General features: G+C 41.4%; 1 protein-coding gene across 1 annotated transcript in view; it reads right to left on the bottom strand.

The window, feature by feature from the left end:
* armc2 (armadillo repeat containing 2) overlaps nucleotides 1-26,217 on the bottom strand; it is a 47,985-nt gene that overhangs the window by 11,113 nt on the left and 10,655 nt on the right. Inside the window, exons 5-13 of the mRNA XM_063001153.1 lie at nucleotides 25,808-25,958; nucleotides 23,064-23,101; nucleotides 22,616-22,735; nucleotides 18,235-18,425; nucleotides 16,217-16,319; nucleotides 15,870-16,126; nucleotides 12,521-12,666; nucleotides 10,579-10,678; nucleotides 3,240-3,528 (exon numbers count right to left, since the gene is read on the bottom strand). Coding sequence (XP_062857223.1) covers nucleotides 3,240-3,528; nucleotides 10,579-10,678; nucleotides 12,521-12,666; nucleotides 15,870-16,126; nucleotides 16,217-16,319; nucleotides 18,235-18,425; nucleotides 22,616-22,735; nucleotides 23,064-23,101; nucleotides 25,808-25,958 — 1,395 coding nt within the window. The remainder of the gene's footprint in view (nucleotides 1-3,239; nucleotides 3,529-10,578; nucleotides 10,679-12,520; nucleotides 12,667-15,869; nucleotides 16,127-16,216; nucleotides 16,320-18,234; nucleotides 18,426-22,615; nucleotides 22,736-23,063; nucleotides 23,102-25,807; nucleotides 25,959-26,217) is intronic.

The raw sequence follows: 26,217 nt of genomic DNA, 5'->3' as shown, positions 1-26,217 counted from the left end.
CTGCTGTTTGAGTTGGTCATCTTCTAGACCTTCATCAGTGGTCACAGTATGCTGCCCACATGGCGCTGTTGGCTGGATATTTTTGGTTGGTGGACTATTCTCAGTCCAATAGTGACACTGAGGTGTTTAAAAACTCCATCAGCCCTGCTGTGTTTTATCCACTCATACCAGCACAACACACACTAACACACCACCACCATGTCAGAGTCACTGCAGTGCTGAGAATGATCCACCACCTAAATAATACCTGCTCTGATAAAATGGACAGTGAGTGTAGAAACAAGGAGGTGGTCATAATGTTATGCCCCATCGGTGTATGTTAATGTCTTTGCAGTGAGAAGAATGATCCACCACCCAAACAGTATCTTGTTAGTGGGGATTAATAAGTTGGAAATAAGGAGGTGATAAAGTGTACAGAGCAACAGCTGCAATCAGTATGGTAACTACAGCTTATAAAATAATCACTTATAGGTGTACCTAATAAAATGCTTGTTTTTTCTGGCTGTATATTTTCTGACATAATACATTATTATTCTTTTTATTACACGTAACTATACTTATCAAATCTTAACCCAAGTTACTGCCTGAGATTGTAAATCAATACATAAACAGTAATACAAACAAATACTGCTGATCTTCTCTTTCTTTTAAATGGAAATATTCACCTTAACCACCCCAGCCGGCTCAGAAACTCCGGTGCAGGACTGAAAGTGGCTCTCGGTTTAAACTTAAAACCACAGAAACGTTTCTTCTCTATATCTCGGAAACTATGTAAAGAATAGAAGGGCATGTTTACCAAAACAGGCTCTGGGAAATGATTTCAGCGGTGTTAGCAGCTTTTTGTTATCAGTGGTTCTGTTTCCCATGTTTGCTTGTAATTGTAGACAAGACAGGATATCAATGTAGTTGATGGTGGCAAACACGAGCATTGATCTAGCGGGCTCACGCAAACCCAGCTAAGTTGGGACAGTAAAAAAAATGTAGAGCATACATCGTGCACATACAGTAGAAGCCAGTGAGCTTGTGTGGCATAATGGTATTGCATGTGCTATACAAAGGGTGCTTAGTGTAATGTGAACCTAACCATTAGGCGAACACATATCAGTGCACCCTTAGTGCTGGTCCCAGGCCCAGATAAAAAGGACCTACTTTGTCACCCAAAACTGCCATGATGTACACCAATCAGGCATAACATTATGACCACATCCTTGTTTCTACACTCACTGTCCATTTTATCAGCTTCTCTGACCATATAGAAGCACTTTGTAGTCCTACAATTACTGACTGCAGTCCTTTTGTTTTTCTGCATACTTTGTTAGCCCTCTTTCACGCTGTTCTTCAATGGTCAGGACCACTACAGAGTAAGTATTATTTAGGTGGTGGATCATTCCTAGCACTGCAGTGACACTGACATGGTGGTGGTGTGTTAGTGTGTGTTGTGCTGGTATGAGTGGATCAGACACAGCAATGCTGCTGGAGTTTTTAAACACCTCAATGTCACTGCTGGACTGAGAATAGTCTACCAACCAAAAATATATCCAGCCAACAGCACCCAGTAGGCAGCGCCCTGTGACCACTGATGAAGGTCTGGAAGATGACCAAGTCAAACAGCAGCAATAGATGGGCGATCGTCTCTGACTTTACATCTACAAGGTGGACCAACTAGGTAGGAGTGGACACGGTATGTAAAAACTCCAGCAGCACTGCTGTGTCTGATCCACTCATACCAGCACAACACACACTAACATACCACCACCATGTCAGTGTCACTGCAGTGCTGAGAATCATCCACCACCCAAATAATATCTGCTCTGGGTGAAAGCAGATTAAAAAAGTATGTAGAGAAACAGATGGAGTACAAAGGAACAGGAAGTGATAAGGAACTTTTCACCGTTCACGTGCAAGCTTGAGCAGCCTGGTGTTTATCGACTACAATCCACAGAAACATTTCTCCTCCATATCTCAGAAATATGTAAAGAAGGAGCGATCTGTTCATGAACACAGACTCTGGGAAATCACAGCAGTCCTGCCTGCCGCTTCTTGTTACTGGTGGTTTTGTTTGTAGCTGTTTGCATGCATTTTGTTGAGTGAATGGTAAGCACTGATCTAGAAAAGCTGACCTTTTAAATACAACACATATACAGCCTAAAGCGGCCAAAACCATGAGCGTCATTTTGAAGTTGGCTGCTGTCTGCTGTAATATTTAATAACCTTTTCATCAGTATTATTACTGAATGTGGACTTAGAGATTTAATGCTTCACCTTGTCCACTTTGATTTTTGTACATATACACCGATGTGAAGTGAATAACACTGATTATCTCTTCATCACGGCACCTGTTTGTGGGTGGGATATATTAGGCATTAATGAACATTTTATCCTCAAAGTTGATTAGTAAGAAGCAGGAAAAATGGGCAAGCGTAAGGATTTGAGCGAGTTTGACAAGGGCCAAATTAATACGGCTAGACGACTGGGTCAGAGCGTCTCCAAAACTGCAGCTCTTGTGGGGTGTTCCCGGTCTGCAGTGGTCAGTATCTATCGAAAGTGTCGAAGAAGGAACAGTGGTAAACCGGCGACAGGGTCATGGGCGGCCAAGGCTCATTGATGCACGTGGGGAGCGAAGGCTGGCGCGTGTGGTCCGATCCAACAGACGAGCTACTGCAGCTCAAACTGCTGAAGAAGTTAATGCTGGTTCTGATAGAAAGGAGTCAGAATGCAGAGTTCATCACAGTTTGTTGTGTATGGGGCAGCAAAAGGAGGACCAACACAATATTAGAAAGGTGGTCATAATGTTATGCCTCATCCTAATTTGATACCTGCTAAGAGGATTTTAGTAATAAATAAACAAACTGCCACTAGAATGTTCTTCCATTCAGCAGAAAAAATGTGAGCACAGTGATACCTATAAACTCGACGTCAATTGGTTCTGGGAGTGGCGTCGAGTTTTAAAGGTGTTGAGTTACAAGGTATTTTTTCCCATAAGGATGTATGGGAAACCTGTTAATGTGTTCCATGGTCCTGTGGAACTGCATGTATTTTAGGCTACTGTAAAATAATGGGGTTGTTTGTGACACTTATACACTGAAAATAACACAAATAATATGAAAAAACACTGAAATACAATTTACTTGCTTCTTTATGCTTCTTAATCGTGGATATGTAGGACATAGCACCGACTTTTAATTAAAAGTGATATCCAGACACCACAAAGAAATCCTTTTTATGAATTATTGACTTACCCATCACTTCCAGTAGTAGTTCCACACACTGTGAATTGGCCGCCAGTGCCACGCCTACAGTCGAATGAATGGACAGGTTGGCCAAAACCCTAATCAGCTTTATCAGAACGTCTTCTTCTGAATGGGAAAGATCCTGGGAGTCCAGAGGATTTCTGACACCCTGCATGTAGATCTGGAAAAGATCTAGGAGAACATCTAGAGCACCGTCCTCCTCATACACTCTCTGTCTGGCCTCATTACTTCTGGCTGCCAGGTTTCCTAATGTAAACAGAAGACGCACCACCAGATCCTGCAGACAGTCAAAGGGGGACACGTTGCTTTACTACTTAACATGGTTTGTGAGATGTAGTAGTAACGGGTCAACAGAAGTAAAGTACATTTTGATCCTTGAGTTATATAAATCAATTTTAAGGTTTTAAGAACTGATCTAATAACTGAATGTGGTTTTATGTGCATTTGACCTACTGTCCCAACTTTTTTGGGAATTGGGTTTACACACAGAGGAACCTATGATTGTTAATTTTGTGGTGTAATTTTTTTTAAATGTAATTTAGGTCTGTGGCATTAGATTTCCTAAAGCACCCTTTATGGAGCAGTTTTCTCTAGCCAAGTTCGAGAACAAAACCCAAATTGTTACCATATGCTTGAAGGAAATTTGTCTGGATGGTCTGATGTAAACTTTGAACCAGAAAACCAATTTTCCTCCCAATCTAGTCGTATCCAATTACCTGATTGCATTACGCTTTCTCTCTACTGATGCTGATCTCTACTGCTTATTGAGTAGAGCGAGACTGTGTGCAGTAGCCGACTGCATCTTTTCACCTGCACGAGGCGAGTTCATATGCCGATCAACTTTGTGTCTGGACAACCACACCCTGATCAACCAGCATAGGTCGTAATTGCATCAGTTATGAGGTCCCTATTCGGCTTTTCAACCTGTATGAACAAGAAGCCAATCGTTGTTCATGTAGCCTCCCAGCCCAGGCGGATGGCAGACCTGACAAACGACAGGTTTGCTATGAATTAGAATCTGTCTACAGTTAAGAAAGCTTTAAATTGCTATGTGACAAACATCAGTCAAACTCTAAGGCGCCAATTTCGGTGGAGGGGCGTCTTTCTTCTGTGACAGCCTCTATGCCTATGGTGATGTTAATATGTTGTGGGGGTTTTTTGACAAACTTGGCAAGCAAGTACTGTTTAATGTTATTCCTAATGGGTGCCATCAATATAATCCTATTTATTTGGGTAAAGAAAATACACCATCTGTAGTCAATCATAATCACTAAGAAGAATTTAGGAGGCCATGGCACAAGTTCATTGATATTATTAACATTCCTACACCACTAAATTAATAATCCACTTAGCTGTATGGAAACTTTACTCATAAATTCAAACAGAGGCTTAACATTACTTTGACTTTGTGTAGCTGTCGTTTGAAGCACAAGGTACTAAATTAAACGTCCTCAAGTGTCAGAAAGACATACAGTCACATAGGCGTTTCCAAACTGTTGCTTAATTCTGCTTAAGTCTTTACTCAGAAGCAAAACCAGATCAATGTAATTTGCGAGATGAGAAAGTCAGAAAGAACACTGTCCTATTATATGAAGTGCTGTGGGTGTGTTTATGATTCTCAGAACCCTGGATCGTGTTGATAGAGGTTTTTAAGGGTGGCAGTTAAAACATTTCATGAAAACATATACTGGTGCTGGTCATAAAATTAGAATATCATTAAAAAGTTGATTTATTTCAGTAATTCCATTCAAAAAGTGAAACTTGTATATTATATTCATTCATTACACACAGACTGATATATTTCAAATGTTTATTTCTTTTAATGTTAATTATAACTGACTACTAATGAAAACTCCAAATTCAGTATCTCAGAAAATTAGAATATTACTTAAGACCAATACAAAAAAAGGATTTTTAGAATTGTTGGCCAACTGAAAAGTATGAACATGAAAAGTATGAGCATGTACAGCACTCAATACTTAGTTGGGGCTCCTTTTGTCTGGATTACTGCAGCAATGCGGCGTGGCATGGAGTCCATCAGTCTGTGGCACTGCTCAGGTGTTATGAGAGCCCAGGTTGCTCTGATAGTGGCCATCAGCTCTTCTGAATTGTTGGGTCTGGCGTATCGCATCTTCCTCTTCACAATATCCCATAGATTTTCTATGGGGTTAAGGTCAGGCGAGTTTGCTGGCCAATTAAGAACAGAGATACCATGGTCCTAAAACCAGGTACTGGTAGCTTTGGCACTGTGTGCAGGTGCCAAGTCCTGTTGGAAAATGAAATCTGCATTTCCATAAAGTTGGTCAGCAGCAGGAAGCATGAAGTGCTCTAAATCTTCCTGGTAGACGGCTGCGTTGACCTTGGACCTCAGAAAACACAGTGGACCAACACCAGCAGATGACATGGAACTCCAAACCATCACTGACTGTGGAAACTTTACACTGGACCTCAAGCAACGTGGATTCTGTGCCTCTCCTCTCTTCCTCCAGACTCTGGGACCTTGATTTCCAAAGGTAATGCAAAATTTACTTTCATCAGAGAACATAACTTTGGACCACTCAGCAGTCCTTTTTGTCCTTAGCCCAGGCGAGACGCTTCTGACGCTGTCTCTTGTTCAAGAGTGGCTTGACACAAGGAATGCGACAGCTGAAACCCATGTCTTGCATACGTCTGTGTGTGGTGGTTCTTGAAGCACTGACTCCAGCTGCAGGGAATGGGTTTTGTTTCACAATCCTCTCCAGGGTGCGGTTATCCCTATTGCTTGTACACTTTTTTCTACCACATCTTTTCCTTCCCTTCGCCTCTCTATTAATGTGCTTGGACACAGAGCTCTGTGAACAGCCAGCCTCTTTAGCAATGACCTTTTGTGTCTTGCCCTCCTTGTGCAAGGTGTCAATGGTCGTCTTTTGGACAACTGTCAAGTCAGCAGTCTTCCCCATGATTGTGTAGCCTACAGAACTAGACTGAGAGACCATTTAAAGGCCTTTGCAGGTGTTTTGAGTTAATTAGCTGATTAGAGTGTGGCACCAGGTGTCTTCAATATTGTACCTTGTCACAATATTCTATTTTTCTGAGATACTGAATTTGGGGTTTTCATTAGTTGTCAGTTATAATCATCAACATTAAAAGAAATAAACATTTGAAATATATCAGTCTGTGTGTAATGAATGAATATAATATACAAGTTTCACTTTTTGAATGGAATTACTGAAATAAATCAACTTTTTCATGATATTCTAATTTTATGACCAGCACCAGTATACTTATATACAGGGTTGGGCAGAATGCTTTTAAAAAGGTACTCATTACTGACTCTATCTTAAATGTATTTAGTAGCATTTAAACAAAAGAAGAGTAACACATTCAAAGAACATCTGGAGTACACTTAAGACAGGCACATCTTACAATTCAATTGCATTGATAGATATACAAACAGATAGACAGATAAATATATAAATGGACAAAGATAGACAGACAGATATAAAGATTGACAGACATATACAGTGTATCACAAAAGTGAGTACACCCCTCACATTTCTGCAGATATTTAAGTATATCTTTTCATGGGACAACACTGACAAAATGACACTTTGACACAATGAAAAGTAGTCTGTGTGCAGCTTATATAACCGTGTAAATTTATTCTTCCCTCAAAATAACTCAATATACAGCCATTAATGTCTAAACCACCGGCAACAAAAGTGAGTACACCCCTTAGTGAAAGTTCCTGAAGTGTCAATATTTTGTGTGGCCACCATTATTTTCCAGAACTGCCTTAACTCTCCTGGGCATGGAGTTTACCAGAGCTTCACAGGTTGCCACTGGAATGCTTTTCCACTCCTCCATGACGACATCACGGAGCTGGCGGATATTCGAGACTTTGCGCTCCTCCACCTTCCACTTGAGGATGCCCCAAAGATGTTCTATTGGGTTTAGGTCTGGAGACATGCTTGGCCAGTCCATCACCTTTACCCTCAGCCTCTTCAATAAAGCAGTGGTCGTCTTAGAGGTGTGTTTGGGGTCATTATCATGCTGGAACACTGCCCTGCGACCCAGTTTCCGGAGGGAGGGGATCATGCTCTGCTTCAGTATTTCACAGTACATATTGGAGTTCATGTGTCCCTCAATGAAATGTAACTCCCCAACACCTGCTGCACTCATGCAGCCCCAGACCATGGCATTCCCACCACCATGCTTGACTGTAGGCATGACACACTTATCTTTGTACTCCTCACCTGATTGCCGCCACACATGCTTGAGACCATCTGAACCAAACAAATTAATCTTGGTCTCATCAGACCATAGGACATGGTTCCAGTAATCCATGCCCTTTGTTGACATGTCTTCAGCAAATTGTTTGCGGGCTTTCTTGTGTAGAGACTTCAGAAGAGGCTTCCTTCTGGGGTGACAGCCATGCAGACCAATTTGATGTAGTGTGCGGCGTATGGTCTGAGCACTGACAGGCTGACCCCCCACCTTTTCAATCTCTGCAGCAATGCTGACAGCACTCCTGCGCCTATCTTTCAAAGACAGCAGTTGGATGTGACGCTGAGCACGTGCACTCAGCTTCTTTGGACGAGCAACACGAGGTCTGTTCTGAGTGGACCCTGCTCTTTTAAAACGCTGGATGATCTTGGCCACTGTGCTGCAGCTCAGTTTCAGGGTGTTGGCAATCTTCTTGTAGCCTTGGCCATCTTCATGTAGCGCAACAATTCGTCTTTTAAGATCCTCAGAGAGTTCTTTGCCATGAGGTGCCATGTTGGAACTTTCAGTGACCAGTATGAGAGAGTGTGAGAGCTGTACTACTAAATTGAACACACCTGCTCCCTATGCACACCCGAGACCTAGTAACACTAACGAGTCACATGACATTTTGGAGGGAAAATGACAAGCAGTGCTCAATTTGGACATTTAGGGGTGTAGTCTCTTATGGGTGTACTCACTTTTGTTGCCGGTGGTTTAGACATTAATGACTGTATATTGAGTTATTTTGAGGGAAGAATAAATTTACACTGTTATATAAGCTGCACACAGACTACTTTTCATTGTGTCAAAGTGTCATTTTGTCAGTGTTGTCCCATGAAAAGATATACTTAAATATCTGCAGAAATGTGAGGGGTGTACTCACTTTTGTGATACACTGTAGATAGATAGATACAGGCATATATCTCTCTCTTTACAAATATATATATATATATATACAGGGTGGGCCATTTATATGGATACACCTAAATAAAATGGGAATGGTTGGTGATATTAACTTCCTGTTTGTGGCACATTAGTATATGGGAGGGGGAAAACTTTTCAAGATGGGTGGTGACCATGGCGGCCATTTTGAAGTCGGCCATTTTGGATCCAACTTTAGTTTTTTCAATGGGAAGAGGGTCATGTGACACATCAAACTTATTGAGAATTTCACAAGAAAAACAATGGTGCGCTTGGTTTTAACGTAACTTTATTCTTTCATGAGTTATTTACAAGCTTCTCTTTGTTTACAGCCATTGACATGTCGCAGAGGTTAACACATGAGGAGCGGATAGAAATTGTGTTGATGTGAACGCAGTACCCGGGTCATTGCAGCAGATTTCAATGCAAGACACCCTACGAGACCACCCATCTCCCATGCTACAGTTAGCAAACTGCTTGCCAAGTTTCATGAAACTGGTTCAGTGTTGGATTTGCCAAAATGTGGACGCATGAAAACTGTCACTAATGAAGAAACATCAGTGGCTGTCCTAGCTTCATTCAGCAAGAGCCCACAGCGTAGCACTCGCCGCATGTCACTGGAGAGTGGCATCAGTCGAACATGGTGCACCACCACATTATGGGTGTCAGGTCCGAGCATTCCTAGATGAACAGTTTCCTGGAAAGTGGATTGGTCGTCGTGGGCCAGTTGAATGGCCCCCAAGGTCTCCCGATCTGACCCCCTTAGACTTTTATCTTTGGGGTCATCTGAAGGCAATTGTCTATGCTGTGAAGATACGAGATGTGCAGCACCTGAAACTACGGATACTGGAAGCCTGTGCTAGCATTTCTTCTGTGGTGTTGCTATCAGTGTGTGAAGAGTGGGAGAAGAGGGTTGCATTGACAATCCAAGACAATGGGCAGCACTTTGAACACATTTTATAAGTGGTCAGAAACTTGTAAATAACTCATGAAAGAATAAAGTTACACACCATTGTTTTTCTTGTGAAATTCTCAATAAGTTTGATGTGTCACATGACCCTCTTCCCATTGAAAAAACTAAAGTTGGATCCAAAATGGCCGACTTCAAAATGGCCGCCATGGTCACCACCCATCTTGAAAAGTTTTCCCCCTCCCATATACTAATGTGCCACAAACAGGAAGTTAATATCACCAACCATTTCCATTTTATTTAGGTGTATCCATATAAATGGCCCACCCTGTATATATACACACACACACACACACACACACACACACACACATATATATTTGTAGAGAGAGAAAGAGAGAGACAGACATATAGATAGATAGATAGATAGATAGATAGATAGATAGATAGATAGATAGATAGATAGATAGATAGATAGATAGATAGATAGATAGATAGATAGATAAGATAGACAGATAGATAAAGATAGATAGACAGAGACAGATAGACAGATATAAAGACAGACAGATAGATAGACAGATAGATAGACAGACAGACAGACTGATAGACAGACAAAAATATACATAGATAGACAGATAGATAAATAAATAGACAAACAGATATAAAGACAGACAGACAAAAATAAATATATATATATATATACTGTATATATTAACAGACAGACAGATAGATATAAAGATAGATAGATAGACAGACAGATAGACAGATACATAGACAGACAGACGGACAGATATATAGATACATAGACAGACAGACGGATATATAGATACATAGACAGACAGGCAGACAGACAGAAAGACAGATGAACTGATAGATAGATAGACAAACAGACAGTTATATAGATAGACAGACAGTCAGCCAGACAGACAGACATGTGACAAGCTAAAAGAAAAAAACTGTGATTGTGGCTTCTTCTAAAGCAAAACTGGAGTGAAGTGGCAGTTTGGGTTTTCTTCCTAACTGTGACTAAGAGACCACTGCTCTGTGGTACTTTTTATCTCAAGACAATTGATTGCCATACATGCCCCACACAAGCATTTATAAACGTCTGACTTCTATCTCTATTCCAGTTATGGCTGCTCATGTCTTACTGTGCACTCAGTGACATTGTAGATCAGAAGTGTGTGTGTGTGTGTGTGTGTGTGTAGGATTGTGTTTAGCATACAGAGCATATGTTTGGGCTGGACTCACCTGTTTCCTGCTGTGTTTGCTCAACAAGGCTAAAAATAGCCGATAGCAGCTCGGCGTCTCAGCTAGCACATAGCAGCACTCAGCATATGAAGACAGCTTGCTGGAAATACAATATAGAGGTCTGACATGATATACTGTGAAAGCAGGGTAGGGTAGGGTAGGGTACTGATGCTGGGTGACAAGGTCTGGCTTGCAGTGAGCATTCACATTCATCTGGGGTTACTGGATGTGTTTGGGGTCAGGGTTCTCTGCAAGTTCTGCCCTACCAAATTTAGCAAAGCATAACGTTGTGTCTAGGGGGGTATAGAGTTGCCTAAACAGACACAAATAAACAGTCATTTGAATGTCTGTGTATGCAACAACCATCATATTTCTTTTATGGGACTAAACTAACTTTAAATAGCTTTGCAGTTGCCACAGTTGGTGCCAATTTTGAGTCTCAGTAGTGGTTTGCCACTCCAAGCCACAGTGAATATGCATTTTCTCCCATTTTCCCCCAATTTAGAACAGTCAATTTGTCTTCCGCTGCTGGGGGATCCCTGATTGCAGTCGAGGTGGTTATACTGCTGCTCACGCCTCCTTTGACCCACATGCAGCCCTTAGCGGAACCATTTTTGACCCATACACTCTGCACAGGCGCCTCTCTATCTGCTAATCACGGTTCTTACACAGCGTTTGAAAACCCCACCCACATAGTCCGGTCATCCCGCTCTAGCAGAAATGCAGTTTCGAACCGCCACTAACCATATAGAAGCACTTTGTAGTTCTACAATTACTGACTGTTTCTCTTTACTTTTTTTTACCCTGCTTTCACCCTGTTCTTCAATGGTCAGGACCCCCACAGGACCACCACAGAGCAGGTATTATTTAGGTGGTGGATCATTCTCAGCACTGCAGTGACACTGACATGGTGGTGGTGTGAGTGTGTGTTGTGCTGGTATGAGTGGATCAGACACAGCAGTGCTGCTGGAGTTTTTAAATACCGTGTCCACTCACTGTCCACTCTATTAGACACTCCTACCTAGTTGGTCCACCTTGTAGATGTAAAGTCAGAGACGATCGCTCATCTATTGCTGCTGTTTGAGTTGGCCATCTTCTAGACCTTCATCAGTGGTCACAGGACGCTGCCCACGGGGCGCTGTTAGCTAAATATTTTTGGTTGGTGGACTATTCTTAGTCCAGCAGTGACAGTGAGGTGTTTAAAAACTCCATCAGCATTGCTGTGTCTGATCCACTCATACCAGCACAACACACACTAACACACCACCACCATGTCAGTGTCACTGCTCTGTACCTGCTATGTAGTGGTCCTGGAAGAGTCCTGACCATTGAAGAACAGCATGAAAGGGGGCTAACAAAGCATGCAGAGAAACAGATGGACTACAGTCAGTAATTGTAAAACTACAAAGTGCTTCTATATGGTAAGTGAAGCCGATAAAATGGACAATGTGTGTAGAAACAAGAAGGTGGTTTTAATGTTATGGCTGCACATCCCAGCTTGTTTGGAAGCAGGGGTCAGAGCGCAGGGTCAGCCATTATATGGCGCCTTACTCAGAGGCTACCCCTATTGCTGCAGATATCCAACCCTGACCGAGAAGGGCCGTGACTAACACATTCCCCCTCTGACACGTGTGCAAAAAAATTTACCTTCATAAAATATAAAAAAACCTTCATAAAAGCTAGCATACCAATAAATGCCAATAAAAGGTGACTTGTCAGAAAGTCATTCGACTTCAGTGTTGTAATATTAATGCAAAAACATCAATCTTTAGTTTTCTAGCCCATCCCAGTGTGGTGGGGCCAAGGTCCACAACCCAAAAAACAGAGTCTGTAAAATCACTTAGAGCTTGGCTGAGTTTGCTCCATCGACAAAATGCATTTTCTTTTCTGATGATCATTAAAGTTCTTCTGAGAAATTTGAGTTCAGAAAACAGCCCCTCACCTAAATATTCTGGCCACATTAAGACAGATGTCTTGGTCATCCTGATGACCATCCATAACTTCACACAGTGTAGAGAACACATTGTTTGACAGGAAGGAAGAGCGGGACTCGGGCAGGTCAGCCAGGTTTCGCAGAGATGCTGTCAGCTGCCGAGAAACAAGAACAAAATAACCAGTCATGTTATATACAAATATTCCCAGGGGTCTTTTACTGCTTACAAACACAAACATGGTAAACTCCTATAGTTAATATTTATCAACTACAATTACCAATATACACTGATCAGCTATAACATTAAAACCACCTCATTGTTTCTACACTCACTGTCCATTTTATCAGCTCCACTTACCATATAGAAGCACTTTTTAGTTCCACAATTACTGACTGTAGTCCATCTGTTTCTCTGCATGCTTTGTTAGCCCCCTTTCAAGCTGTTCTTCAATGGTCAGGACTCTCCCAGGACCACTACAGAGCAGGTATTAATTGGTGATGGATCATTCTCAGCACTGCAGTGACACTGACATGGTGGTGGTTTGTTAGTGTGTGTTTTGCTGGCATGATTGGATCAGACACAGCAGCGCTGCTGGAGTTTGTAAATACCGTGTCCACTCACTGTTTACTCTATTAGACACTCCTACCTAGTTGGTCCACCTTGTAGTTGTAAACCACTGATGAAGTTGTAGACCACTGATGAAGGTCTAGAAGATGATCAACTCTAACAGCAGCAATAGATGAGCGATCGTCTCTGACTTTACATCTACAAAGTGGACCAACTAGGTAGGAGTGTCTAATAGAGTGGACAGTGAGTGGACACGGTATTTAAAAACTCCAGCAGCGCTGCTGTGTCTGATCCACTCATGCCAGCACAACACACACTAACACACCACCACCATGTCAGTATCACTGCAGTGCTGAGAATGATCCACCAACTAAATAATACCTGCTCTGTGGTGGTCCTGTGGGGGTCCTGACCATTGAAGAACAGCTTGAAAGGGGGCTAACAAAGCATGCAGAGAAACAGATGTACTACAGTCAGTAATTGTGGAACTAAAAAGTGCTTCTATATGGTAAGTGGAGCTGATAAAATGGACAGAGTGTAGAAACAAGGATGTGGTTTTAATGTTATGGCTAATCAGTGTATGACTAGATACCTCTGACCCATTGATGTTATTTCTTGTAACTGACCAAGATGCTGAGACCAAAATTCTGCTTCATTCACCAATCTGGGATTAAAGTCTGGCATGGGAACTAGTTACATCTGAACCACTACCTCAAACGGCATATAACCGCTTCCTTTCCTATAATAAAAATGAAGGAACGGAAGCCTCCTAAAGCACCCTCATAAATCTCCCCGCCCGTGGCTTGGCCACTGATTATAAACCATGCAGGTCTGCTAATGTCCGTTTGACCTGGCAATCCTCACTCTCAAAATCCCCTTATTTCCACCTGACCACAAGTTAACAAAGACGGTTGCCTGACACCATGTATACCAAGCTCAGAAAATATATTTGGGCCAATTAAAACATTTATAATCTTTGCTTCTATAGGACAACACATACTTTAGTCTGAGGCCTTCAAAAAACAAACATGGATAGAAAATAAAAGGAAACCTCGCCAGGAACATCTAAAATCCCAGGAAATAAGCAGTAAGCAATCCAGCCGTTGTTAGGACCTGCCAACCCCACCCTTCCAAAAACTGTGTATTTCATCCAGTTGTGTTTGCAGTAAAAGATTCAGAGAAATGTCTGGGTGAGGTTCACTGCATGTTCCTCTGTTGCCAAACCCTCGAAGAGAAACATGGGAATTGTAGCATGTTTACAATTCAAACCACAGACCTTTCTGTTCTGTAAGGTTGACTTATAGGTTAAAGCTCATTCTGTCTGAGAGTCTATGTTCTGTCTTACATCGGACCCAGTACTGACTCTGCATACATTATGTAGCCAAATGTACATGGACATGCAACCATGAGTTTGTTAAACATTTCTAGTTTAAAACAACAGTGGAGCCTTGGAGTAGTTTCAAGGTATTTTTCCCATAAAGATGTATGGGAAAATGTTAATGCGTTCCATGGTCCTGTGGAACTGTATATATTTTAGACTAATGTAAAGAAATAGAGTTGTTTTTGACACTTATACACTGAAAATAAGACAAATTTACAACCCCAAATCAGTAAAGGTTGGGACAGTATGGAAAATGTAAATAAAATAACAATGGAGTGTTCCTTTCAGGCATACAACACATTCCAAAAAAAGTTGGGACGGGGGCTATTAATGAGGTGGCTATTAATTTAGGGTTAGTAATGAGGTGAAAAAACTAAATACTGATGTGATTCCAAACAGGTGATGGCCTTTCCTGGATGTCACTTTTGTACCAAACCATGATTACTGAGTCTTTGATGAGAAAAGATGATCAGAGGATCTCCAGTTTGTCAACAAATGTGTGAGAAAATTATTGAAATGTTTAAAAACAATGAACCTCAAAGAAAGATTGGAAGGTATTTGCATATTTCTCCCTCTACAGTGCATAATATCATTCAAGGAATCCGGATGAATTTCAGTGCATAAAGGCCAGGGGCACAAAAGACGGCACTGCATCAAGAACCGCCACTCAACAATAGCTGATATAACCACATATATAAAACCCAAAATCAGAAAAAGTCGGGACAGTATGGAAAATGTAAATAAAATAAAAATACATTTACTTTGACTTTTATTTGATTGCAGACAGTTTGAACCCAAGATATTTCATGTTTTATCTGCTCAACTTCATTTCATTTGTTAATATACCTCCATTCCTGCATTTCAAGTCTGCAACACATGTCAAAAAAAGTTGGGACGGGGGCAATTTAGGGCTAGTAATGAGGTGAAAAAACTAAATACTGATGTGATTCCAAACAGGTGATTGTAATCATGGTTTGGTACAAAAGCAGCATCCAGGAAAGGCTGAGTCTTTGATGAGCAAAGATGATCAGAGGATCTCCAGAATTGGCCACATTGCAATTCCAAATTAATTACAATAGTGAATACAGTGGTACCTTAAAACTCGACGTCAATTGGTACTGGGAGTGGCGTCGAGTTTAAAAGACGTTGAGTTTTAAGGTATTTCTTCCCATAAGGATGTATGGGAAACCTGTTAATATGTTCCATGGTCCTTGGTCCATGGTCATTTAGGCTAATGTAAAATAATGTGGTTTTGCTGATTCTCATGTGAATGCTTCCTAATCGCAGCCATGTCAAGTTTAAGGGAAAGGTTGAGTTTAAGGGTACAGATTTCTCAACAAAGGGCGTTAAGTTTCAAAGATTTCGACTTCAGGGGACGTCAGGTTACAAGGTATCTTTTAGAAACCTACCTGCACCAGTATATGTCCTGCTATAACATGTTGGCCATGTCTTACTGATGTATGATCATTTTTAGGTAAACCATCATGCACAGTGGATGGAACAAGCTTGTGAGCAAGCTCTATCAGAATTCTGATGAAGTCTTTATCCAGGAGTAGCCTGGCGAGGGTGCTGTTTCCTGAAAGGAGCTTGAGAGAGCCCATACAGTACAGAACAGTCTCTCCACCGCTGACCACGTCCTCACCCTGAAGAAGCCAGAGCAGGGAATCTGATACACAAAACACACAATAAGCTGACTGTGAAAGGCAGTTAATGAGTGATAGGAGAATAAATGGGTTACACAGTAACAGAGGTACACCTGTAATGGAGCTGTTCTGGAACAGGATGTCGTTGCTCGGGCTCCGGCTTATTTTGAAGACGAGTTTGCAAATGTTGAGCAAGTTGTTGCCACTGACATTAAGCTGAAATAACACAGCGATGAATTAGAATTTTAAAAAGCTTGGGAGTATAATTGAAATGCAAAAAAAAACAACCCCAAAAACATAAATCAGTGATCTGTGAGTCTTTTAGAGGTATTTAATTAAAACCAACACAAAGAGGACATTTATATTTAGGCCACTACTGCTTGGATCCAGGGCTCGAATCGCCAGTGGTGCTGTCGAGCAGTCAGGCGTCTACAAACAGACATAACTGGCTATGTCTGAGGTACGGCTGGATCGCTTAGGCCCCTGCAATTTAAGATTACAATTGCGAGAAATTCAGTGCTTTCACCATCTACAGTCACTAACATTATTAAGAGATTCAGAAAATTATGATATTAATTGCCTGTGACCTTAGAACCCCTAAAAACTCGCTTCTGTTATGGTTATAACCACATGGTCCATGGCAGGTGGATTCATGTGTGAGGCCAGTCTAGCACATGAAGAGTCACGCACTGATCTCAGCGTTTCTCCTCTTGGTACAGGCGCTTTGGGTTACTAACCAGAGTCCTTACATGTTGTCGAAGACCCTAACACAAACAGGTCATTTATATTTAGGCCACTACTGCTTGGATCCAGGACTCAAATCACCAGTGGTGCTGTCAAGCAGTCAGGCGTCTACAAACAGACGTAATTGGCTATGTCTGAGTTAGGGCGGGATTGTTGAGGCCACGCTATGGACTGGCATCCTGTTTACGGAGTGTACTGTATTGCACCCAGTAATTTCCTTTAAAAACTGTTGGGACCAATGCAATTTAAGATTACATTTGTAAGAAATTAAGTGCTTTTACCATCTACAGTCACTAACATTATTAACAGATTCAGAAAATTCTGATATTAATTGCCTGTGACCTTAGATCCCTTAGGCAGCAATTTATTCAAAACTGATTAGCTTCTGTTATGATTATAACCACATGGACCACTGCAGGTGGATTCATGTGTGAGGCCAGTCTTGCGCATGAAGAGCCACTCACTGAACTGAGCGTTTCTCCACTTGGTACAGGCGCCTTGGGTTACCTACCAGAGTCCTTACATGTTGTCGAAGACCCCACCCCTTGGAACTAACACAAACAGGCCATTTATATTTAGTCCACTACTGCTAGGATAAAGGGCTCAAATCTCCAGTGGTGCTGTCGAGCAGTCAGGGGTCTACAAACAGACATAACTAACTATGTCTGAGGTAGGGCTGGATTGCTAAGGCCTCACACTGGACTGGCATCCTGTTTACGGAGTGTACTGTATTGCACCCAGTAATTTCCTTTAAAAACTGTTGGGACCAATGCAATTTAAGATTACATTTGTAAGAAATTAAGTGCTTTTACCATCTACAGTCACTAACATTATTAACAGATTCAGAAAATTCTGATATTAATTGCCTGTGACCTTAGATCCCTTAGGCAGCAATTTATTCAAAACTGATTCGCTTCTGTTATGATTATAACCACATGGTCCACTGCAGGTGGATTCATGTGTGAGGCCAGTCTTGCGCATGAAGAGTCACTCACTGAACTGAGCGTTTCTCCACTTGGTACAGGCGCCTTGGGTTACCAACCAGAGTCCTTACATGTTGTCGAAGACCCCACCCCTTGAAACTAACACAAACAGGCCATTTATATTTAGTCCACTACTGCTAGGATAAAGGGCTCAAATCTCCAGTGGTGCTGTCGAGCAGTCAGGGGTCTACAAACAGACATAACTGGCTATGTCTGAGGTAGGGCTGGATTGCTAAGGCCTCACACTGGACTGGCATCATGTTTGGGGAGTGTACTGTATGGAGGGGCAAAAACATGCAGAAAGTGAATTGGTGACACTAACTGTAGTGTAGGTGTGATTAGTTAATGATAAGTGAACATAAATTGTGTTGTTCTATATTATAAGCATTTGCATAATAGCTTACTGCCAGTACGACTTTGGCCAGAGTCACGTTGAGCTGGTCTGATCCCAAATCTATCAACCGGAAGAGGGCGCGGAGAATGGAGGACCGTTTCTTAAAACGTCTTCCCAGCATGCCTTTCACTGACAGGACGTTATAGAGGCGTTCACAGGCATCACATAGAGACTGAAGACTCTCCTTTGACTCGCCTCTTCCTGCACGTTCAAAAAGTAGAGATACAAAGAAATATTTTAATTTTTTTTACCCTGCTGCGAAGTATGTCTCTCTGTATGTCCAAAAATATGTGGACACCCCTCCTAATAACTGAGTTCAAGCGTTACTGATTACGTTTATCAATGAAAACACTGGAAATCTTTTCTCTCTAGTTCTATCAATTCAAGAGAATTAACAAATACTAAGATTCTTATTATTGCATTTTACAAAACATTCCAACTGTTCTGGAAATTGCGTTTACTGCAGTAAAGTACTCAGTGTCTAAGTTGCTGTATGAGTTTTGTGTATGTACCATAGTAAGAAATGCAACGTCTTTCAGTATATTGCATTTGGGGTAAAACAGGTACAATAAACATCTCTTGATGTACCTTGTCAATCTAAATTTCACGTTTCAGTTTCGACCTAAACAGATCTGCTGACATTTCTCTGACATTACTCCCACATTGCAACACCCACTGATGATTCAAACTGAGCATACAAACACCACATAAACAGTATCTTGTCGGATGAAGAGAATTTGTGCTTTTATAACCTACAACTGGGTAAAAAAGTATTAAACCCTTTTTTTTTTTTGCTCATTTAACAAAACGTAACACAAGGAGACCTTCAGTCGAAACACATTTTATAAAACAGTGTTGTATTTGTTTAAGGAACAAAATAATCAAACACTTTGTTTACTGATTTGTTTACTTAATTAACCAGTTCCCAAATTTTATTGGTGAGCCTATAAAGATATTGATAAAAAAATCGTTTGATGCCTGGAAATGAATACAAAAGCATTATTAAGACTATAACGGGGCACCTGACATCCACAGTAGTTTCAAAAGAACTACAATGACAGTGACCAACTCACGCATTAGGCATACTCGATGGTGTGTTTGCACCCAAAATGTCCAGAACTTACAATGGAATTATTTGTAAAAAAAATTTTTGCTAGTTATAACTTTTTGTTCAATTTAATTTTGTGTTTGTATGATTTGTTTAAATCCTATTTATTTTAAGTATCCTCCAGGCCATCCAAGAAGGATGGGTCCCTGCTGAGTCTGGTTCCTCTCAAGGTTTCTTCCTGTAATTTTTAGAAAGTATTACCTTGCCACTGTCGCCCTCGGCTTGCTCAGTAGGGGTTTTTAGTCTGTTGGTCCTAGATTTTGTAAAGTTGCTTTGAGACAATGTTCATTGTAAAAAGCACTATATAAATAAATTTGACTTGACTTGACTAAATGACAGAAAATAAACCGAATTAATTTTTAATTGGCCTGGATAAAGTCCTTAATAAAGCCCATAAGAGATGTTGTGGCAAGACAAAAAATGCAGATCATGCCGAAAAACCACCCATGTGCAGCTCCACAGCAATGTAAAAGACTGATATAAAATAAGAGAACCATGACTGAAAAAGTTATCATTTGTGGCCGCTCAGGTGGTGCAGCGGTAAAACACACTAGCACATCAGACCTGGGATTTCGAATACATAATTTTGAATCTCAGCTCTGCCATCCGGCTGGGCTGGGCAGCTGCATGAACAACGATTGGCTGTTGTTCATAGTGTAGGATAAAGCCGGATAGGGACTCCTCATAACTGAGCAAATTACGACCTCTGCTGGCTGGTTGATGGCGTGTGCACAGGGTTGAGGAATAATGCTGATCAGGGTGTGGCTGTCCGTACACAAAGCTGATCGGCATATGAACGCTCCTCGTGCAGGTGAAAAGATGCAGTCGGCTACTGCACACGTGTCGGAGGGGGCATGTGACAGTCTCCCTCTCCTCAATTGGGGCGGGGGTCAGCTCCAGTAGCTCCAATTTTAAAATTAAAATGATACTGTACAAAATCTTTTGTGTAATATGTTTTACTGATCTTAAAATCATTTGGTGTGACAACTATGCTAAAATATAGACAATCAGAAAGGGTAACAATTTATAGGCCGCTCGGGTGGCGCAGCGGTAAAAACACACGCTGGAACCAGAGCTGGGATCTCGAATACATCGTATTGAATCTCAGCTCTGCCTGCCGGCTGAGGCTGAGCGGCCACATGAACAACGATTGGCCTGTTGTTCAGATATGGGCGGGACTAAGCTGGATGGGGTCTCTCTCTCATGACTGGTGCAATTACGACCTCTGCTGGCTGATTGATGGCGCCTGCACAGAGATGAGAAAAGGGTGCTCTCAGGGTGTGTCTCTCCGTACACAACGCTGAGCTGCACGGCATGCTGCCCACGTGTCAGAGGGGGCGTGGGTTAGCTTCGTTCTCCTCAATCAGAGCAGGGATCAGCATTGGTGGAGAGGACTCAATGACTCAATCGGGCAATTGGACGCGCTAAAAGGGAGAAAAAAAGGGAGAAAACGCATAAACAAAAAAAAGGGTAACAATTTATAATCAAGAGTTAGGACAGAGTAAAGTAGAAGAGTTGATGTTTCCTGAGATATTTTAAGTACAATATTATAAAATATGATATTAAATAAATAATATATAATATGTTACTGTATTCTGGTCCAGGCTGTTTGGTTTTATCCTGTCTAATGATGTTGTACCTCTCTCGCTGCTCCATTATGCATAAGCTGAGAGGCACTTGGACATGATAAATATTTGATATTTATCCTTCGGATGAATTTGCATTCAATTTTAAATGTGTTTAAATATTTACTGCCATCAGATTTTATTTCATGGTTCTTTTTCCCCTGCCTGTACTCCCTTAGAAAGTTAGAGGCCATGCCAAACCCAATACAGATCTGTTTTCTTATTCTGTTGGAACTGAGTGTTATGTTTTTCTTTCTCTCTGCACTTGCACTTTGTATTTTCTGGAACATTTGACTAAAACCACAGTCAACGGTTCAGATCTCATTACATTACACACAGCTCAAATCGTTTAGGGAAGATAAATATAATTTTGAACAAATAAAACAAGGCGCAAATGCAATTTTTTGATACATATGTTAAATATACTTATATTAATGTAGTGCTTTACATTGCTATGAGTTTTGATGTGAAGCTTGCTTGCCTGTGGACAGTGACACAAGCTTCTAATTTATTGCAGCCCTGATTTTGGTGGTTTACGGATTTAAACATACAGATCTAAACATATGGACAAAAATTGCACTAAGCATAAGATGACACCTGACCATGAGCATGTTGGTCAAGCAGTATTAAATTCTTGTCTAGTGTGGCTCTATGGATATCAAAAGTCCTTAAACCCTGGGCGCTCAGGTGTCGCAGCGGGATATTCCGCTTGCACACCAGCACTGAGTTTCTGAACTCCTCGGTTCGAAAGTTCGAAAACCTCCAGATTGCTCCTCATGCCACAAAGACTAGTACACTTCTTAGTAGACTTCGTCTCAGACCTCCCAGATACTGAAGTTACAACCACTATACAGACTGTGCTTGATCGATTTTCCAAAGGATGTTGTCTGATCACTCTTCCAGGTCTCACTGCAGAGTGTTTATTCCAGCATGTCTTCCAGCAATATGAGATAGCTGAAGCCATCATCTCTGACCACAGACCACAATTTATTGGACAGGTATGGAAGCCAATCTATGCACTATTGGAGATAAATATAAGCCTGACCTCAGGACATCACTTTGAATCCAACGACCATGTGGAAAAGCTAAATCAGGAGTTTAACCAATACCTCAGAATGTATTGCAGTGATCAGCAAAACAAGGTGTGTGTATTACCCCACCGGTAATCGCTTATCCTCCGGTCATAGCTTCCTTGGATATTAACCACCTCTGTTCCTGTAAAATCCTGGTCACAAAGAGGTCCTAGGACCATTCCCCATCTTGTAATGTGTCAACAGGGTAACATATAAATGTCAATTCCCATCCCAGTTCAGAATTTCTCCCTCATTTTATGTCTCTCTCCTTAGGCCTGTAGTTCCTGGACCCCTGCAGGAAGCCATCCCCAAAGACAACTCCTCCACCCAACTTCCTAGTAGGACAGAACACCCAAGAGAGCTTTCTAAATTCCTGCAGGAGAGGGGGGCAGCTCCGGTATGTGATGGACTGCAAGGGATACGTTAATGGGTCCCAGTCAGAAATGTCCTAGACCCCCCCTTAAAGGCAGAATCTGTTAGTCTTTGCCACCAGAGAACAAAGCTGATTATACATTCTTGTACATCCAGCCACTGATAGAACATAGATAACAAAATTACTAAATGGATGATGCCGTTTATAATCACCTGGTGCAGCAGTCTCAAACATCTGCAGAACTGGAAGCACCTCAGAATTCCACAGCACATCCATGGGATCACCAGCTGTAGTGTCCCCATGGCCACACTCAGCATCTGTATGTTGGGATCCTACAAATAAATACATAGAGCATGAACATTAGTTAGAACATTGCTTCTGCACACCTACTCACTTCAGTTCAGCGGTTCTCAGTTTCACCCATTTGTATATAAATACAGGATGTTTAGCACAGCATGAAAAGGTCAACACTGTGCACCTACACATCCTGACTGGTCTGGGACACCTCAGTGACAAAACATTTGCATTAGAGGCGCCATGCAGGAAGCATTAAGTTCAAGTGCTATTCTTATGCTACTTTATATCTGTTAATCGATGCATGAACTGTCTATAGTTAGTGTCTAAAAACAAATGAAATTAGCCATATGTGGTCAAACAAACCTGTTCCCTTTGTATAAGATCCATCTGTCCTGCTGGGCCTACAAACAGACACAATCCAAACAGAAAGGAAGAAAAACATGAAGTCAAGATCATATCTGCTTTGGAAAGGCAAACAGTGTTCTTGCATAACAACAGTCTGTTAACAGTCCATCATGCTGTTTTTTTTGGTCTATCATTAGACATTTCTTTAAAACTACTCTCCAAATACATTGCTGTTCCATGTTTCGGGGGATTGCCACAAGGTGTCCCTGTTGCAATATCCTCTTCCCTACCTACAATTCCAGAACTTTTAGTAACCTGAACTGTATATAGCAATGTTACTATGAAAGCTATACAGTAACTACATTCCAGATGCAGTTTTAAGCTTGTTCTGACTGTTGCAACTAGAGCCCTGCATTTGGTAAATACACTGATCAGGCATAACATTAAAACTACCTCCTTGTTTCTACACTCACTGTCCATTTTATTAGCATGTCCATTTTATGAGCAGGTATCATTAAGGTGGTGGATCATTCTCAGCACTGCAGTGACACTGACATGGTGGTGGTGTGTTAGTGTGTGTTGTGCTGGTATGAGTGGATCAGACACAGCAGTGCTGCTGGAGTTTTTAAATAACTTGTCCACTCACTGTCCACTCTATTAGACACTCCTACCTAGTTGGTCCACCTTGTAGATGTAAAGTCAGAGACGATCGCTCATCTATTGCTGCTGTTTGAGTTGGTCATCTTCTAGACCTTCATCAGTGGTCAGAGGACACTGCCCACAGGGCGCTGTTGGCTGGATATTTTTGGTTTGTGGACTATTCTCAGTCCAGCAGTGACAGTGAGGTGTTTAAAAACTTCATCAGCGCTGCTGTGTCTGATCCACTCATACCAGCACCTCCTTGTTTCTACACACACTGTCCATGTTATCAGCATCACTTATCACATAGAAGCACTTTGTAGTTCTACAATTACTGACTGTAGTCCATCTGTTTCTCTGCATGCTTTGTTAGCCCCCTTTCATGCTGTTCTTCAATGGTCAGGACTCCCACAGGACCACTACAGAGTAGGTATTATTTGGGTGGTGGGTCATTCTCAGCACTGCAGTGACACTGACATGGTGGTGGTGTGTTAGTGTGTGTTTTGCTGGCATGATTGGATCAGACACAGCAGCGCTGCTGGAGTTTTTAAACACCTCACTGTCACTGCTGGACTGAGAATAATCCACCAACCATAACCACTGATGAAGGTCTAGAAGATGACCAACTCAAACAGCAGCAATAGATGAGTGATCGTCTCTGACTTTACATCTACAAGGTGGACCAACTAGATAGGAGTGTCAATAGAGTGGACAGTGAGTGGACACGGTATTTTAAAAACCATACCAACACAACACACACTAACACATCACCACCATGTCAGTATCACTTCAGAGAAACAGATGGTCTACAGTAAGTAGTTGTAGAACTACAAAGTGCTTCTATATGGTAAGTGGGGCTGATAAAATAAACAGTGAGTGTAAAGACAAGGAGGTGGTTTTAATGTTATGGCTGATCAGTGTATATGTTTTAATTCAGTTACAAGTGCATGTGCACGGTAGGTAAATGGGTTTGGACCAAAGTGTGCAAATGATGCAAAGTTTGCATGACATAATTGTATGCACATTGGTTAGAATATAGTGTGCAAATAATAGACAGGAAACCACAAGTTTGTGTGCTTGCGTCCAAGCCGGTCATGCACTGAGTCATAAAAATGAAGGTGTTTAATTAATATCAATCCCCTTTCAACAAAAAATGATTGGAGGCAGGAGATCAAAATGCTTCGTGCTGAGTCACAGCTGCTGATGGATTGTGGGGACATTTTTACAGTAAAGCCCAGAATATTTTTGGCATTGATTATGTTTTGCCATCATAATGACTTGATAATGCCTCTTTGTTGATGGACTACTTTGGCTCGAGACATGATCTCATCGTGAGAGTCTTGAACTAAACTGCACTGGCGGTCAACAGAGCAGACTGCCAGCCAGCCATAAACTCGTCTTATAATCTAATAGCACTCCATTATCAACTATATTAGAGAGCGAGAGTGGGGGAAAGAGAGAGAGAGAGAAATGGAGGAGGGAGCTATAGCTGGTGGCAATTTTAGCCCTTTTTATGCTGTTCTTCAATGGTCAGGACACGGTATTTAAAAACTCCAGCAGCGCTGCTGTGTCTGATCCAATCATACCAGCACAACACACACTAACACACCACCACCATGTCAGTGTTACTGCAGTGCTGAGAATGACCCCCCACCCAAATAATACCTACTCTGTAGTGGTCCTGGGAGAGTCCTGACCATTGATGAACAGCATGAAAGGGGGCTAACAAAGTATGCAGAGAAACAGATGGACTACAGTCAGTAATTGTAGAAGTACAAAGTGCTTCTATATGGTAAGTGAAGCCGATAAAATGGACAATGCGTGTAGAAACAAGGAGGTGGTTTTAATGTTATGGCTGATCGGTTTATATTAGTAATTTGTTTCTAACCATGTTCTGTAATTGACCATTTCAGCATGACATAAGTCAACGTCCGGCTGACTAAGGTTTCTTAGAAGGAAATGTTGCAGATGAATCAACTGGCTATAAAAATGTTTTATTGCTGTTCTGGGTAACATTGATCCTTAGTGGGATTTCAACAATACAGGTACTTCATTTCCCAAGGTTACTGTTATAAACAAGAAGAATTAATACCACCTGATATAAAAGTAGTAAAACTATGTACCTGTGTTTTGTAGGTGTGCGTGTAGGAGTTTCGGAGGAGTCCTCTGGTCTTCCTTTTTCGTAATCTGATTTCACGTGAACAGGGTCTGTTTTAACTTTCTGGGAGGACTCCTTATTCTTTGGAGGTTCATTATTACAGTGGGGCTGAGCATCTATGTGAACACACACACACACACACACATACACACAAAATCACATGCCATTGTACATACAGTACATTATATGTTATTATGAGAAAAACAAAGATGGATGATCTATTTTATATTTTATTATCTGTAATTCCTTTTTATGCAGCTAACATAGCCTAAAATTAACAAGCTGAATTCTAGCAACATGGCTAGTTAATTGCCAATGTGGTAGCTTCCATTTGTCTGAGGTACACACACGAAGGGATTTTACTATTGGACACTT

The sequence above is a fragment of the Trichomycterus rosablanca genome, chromosome 9, assembly GCF_030014385.1.
Source record: "Trichomycterus rosablanca isolate fTriRos1 chromosome 9, fTriRos1.hap1, whole genome shotgun sequence".
NCBI lineage: Eukaryota > Metazoa > Chordata > Actinopteri > Siluriformes > Trichomycteridae > Trichomycterus > Trichomycterus rosablanca.
Note: the sequence above shows the minus strand (reverse complement) of the source record. Positions and strands in the feature narration are given on the sequence as shown.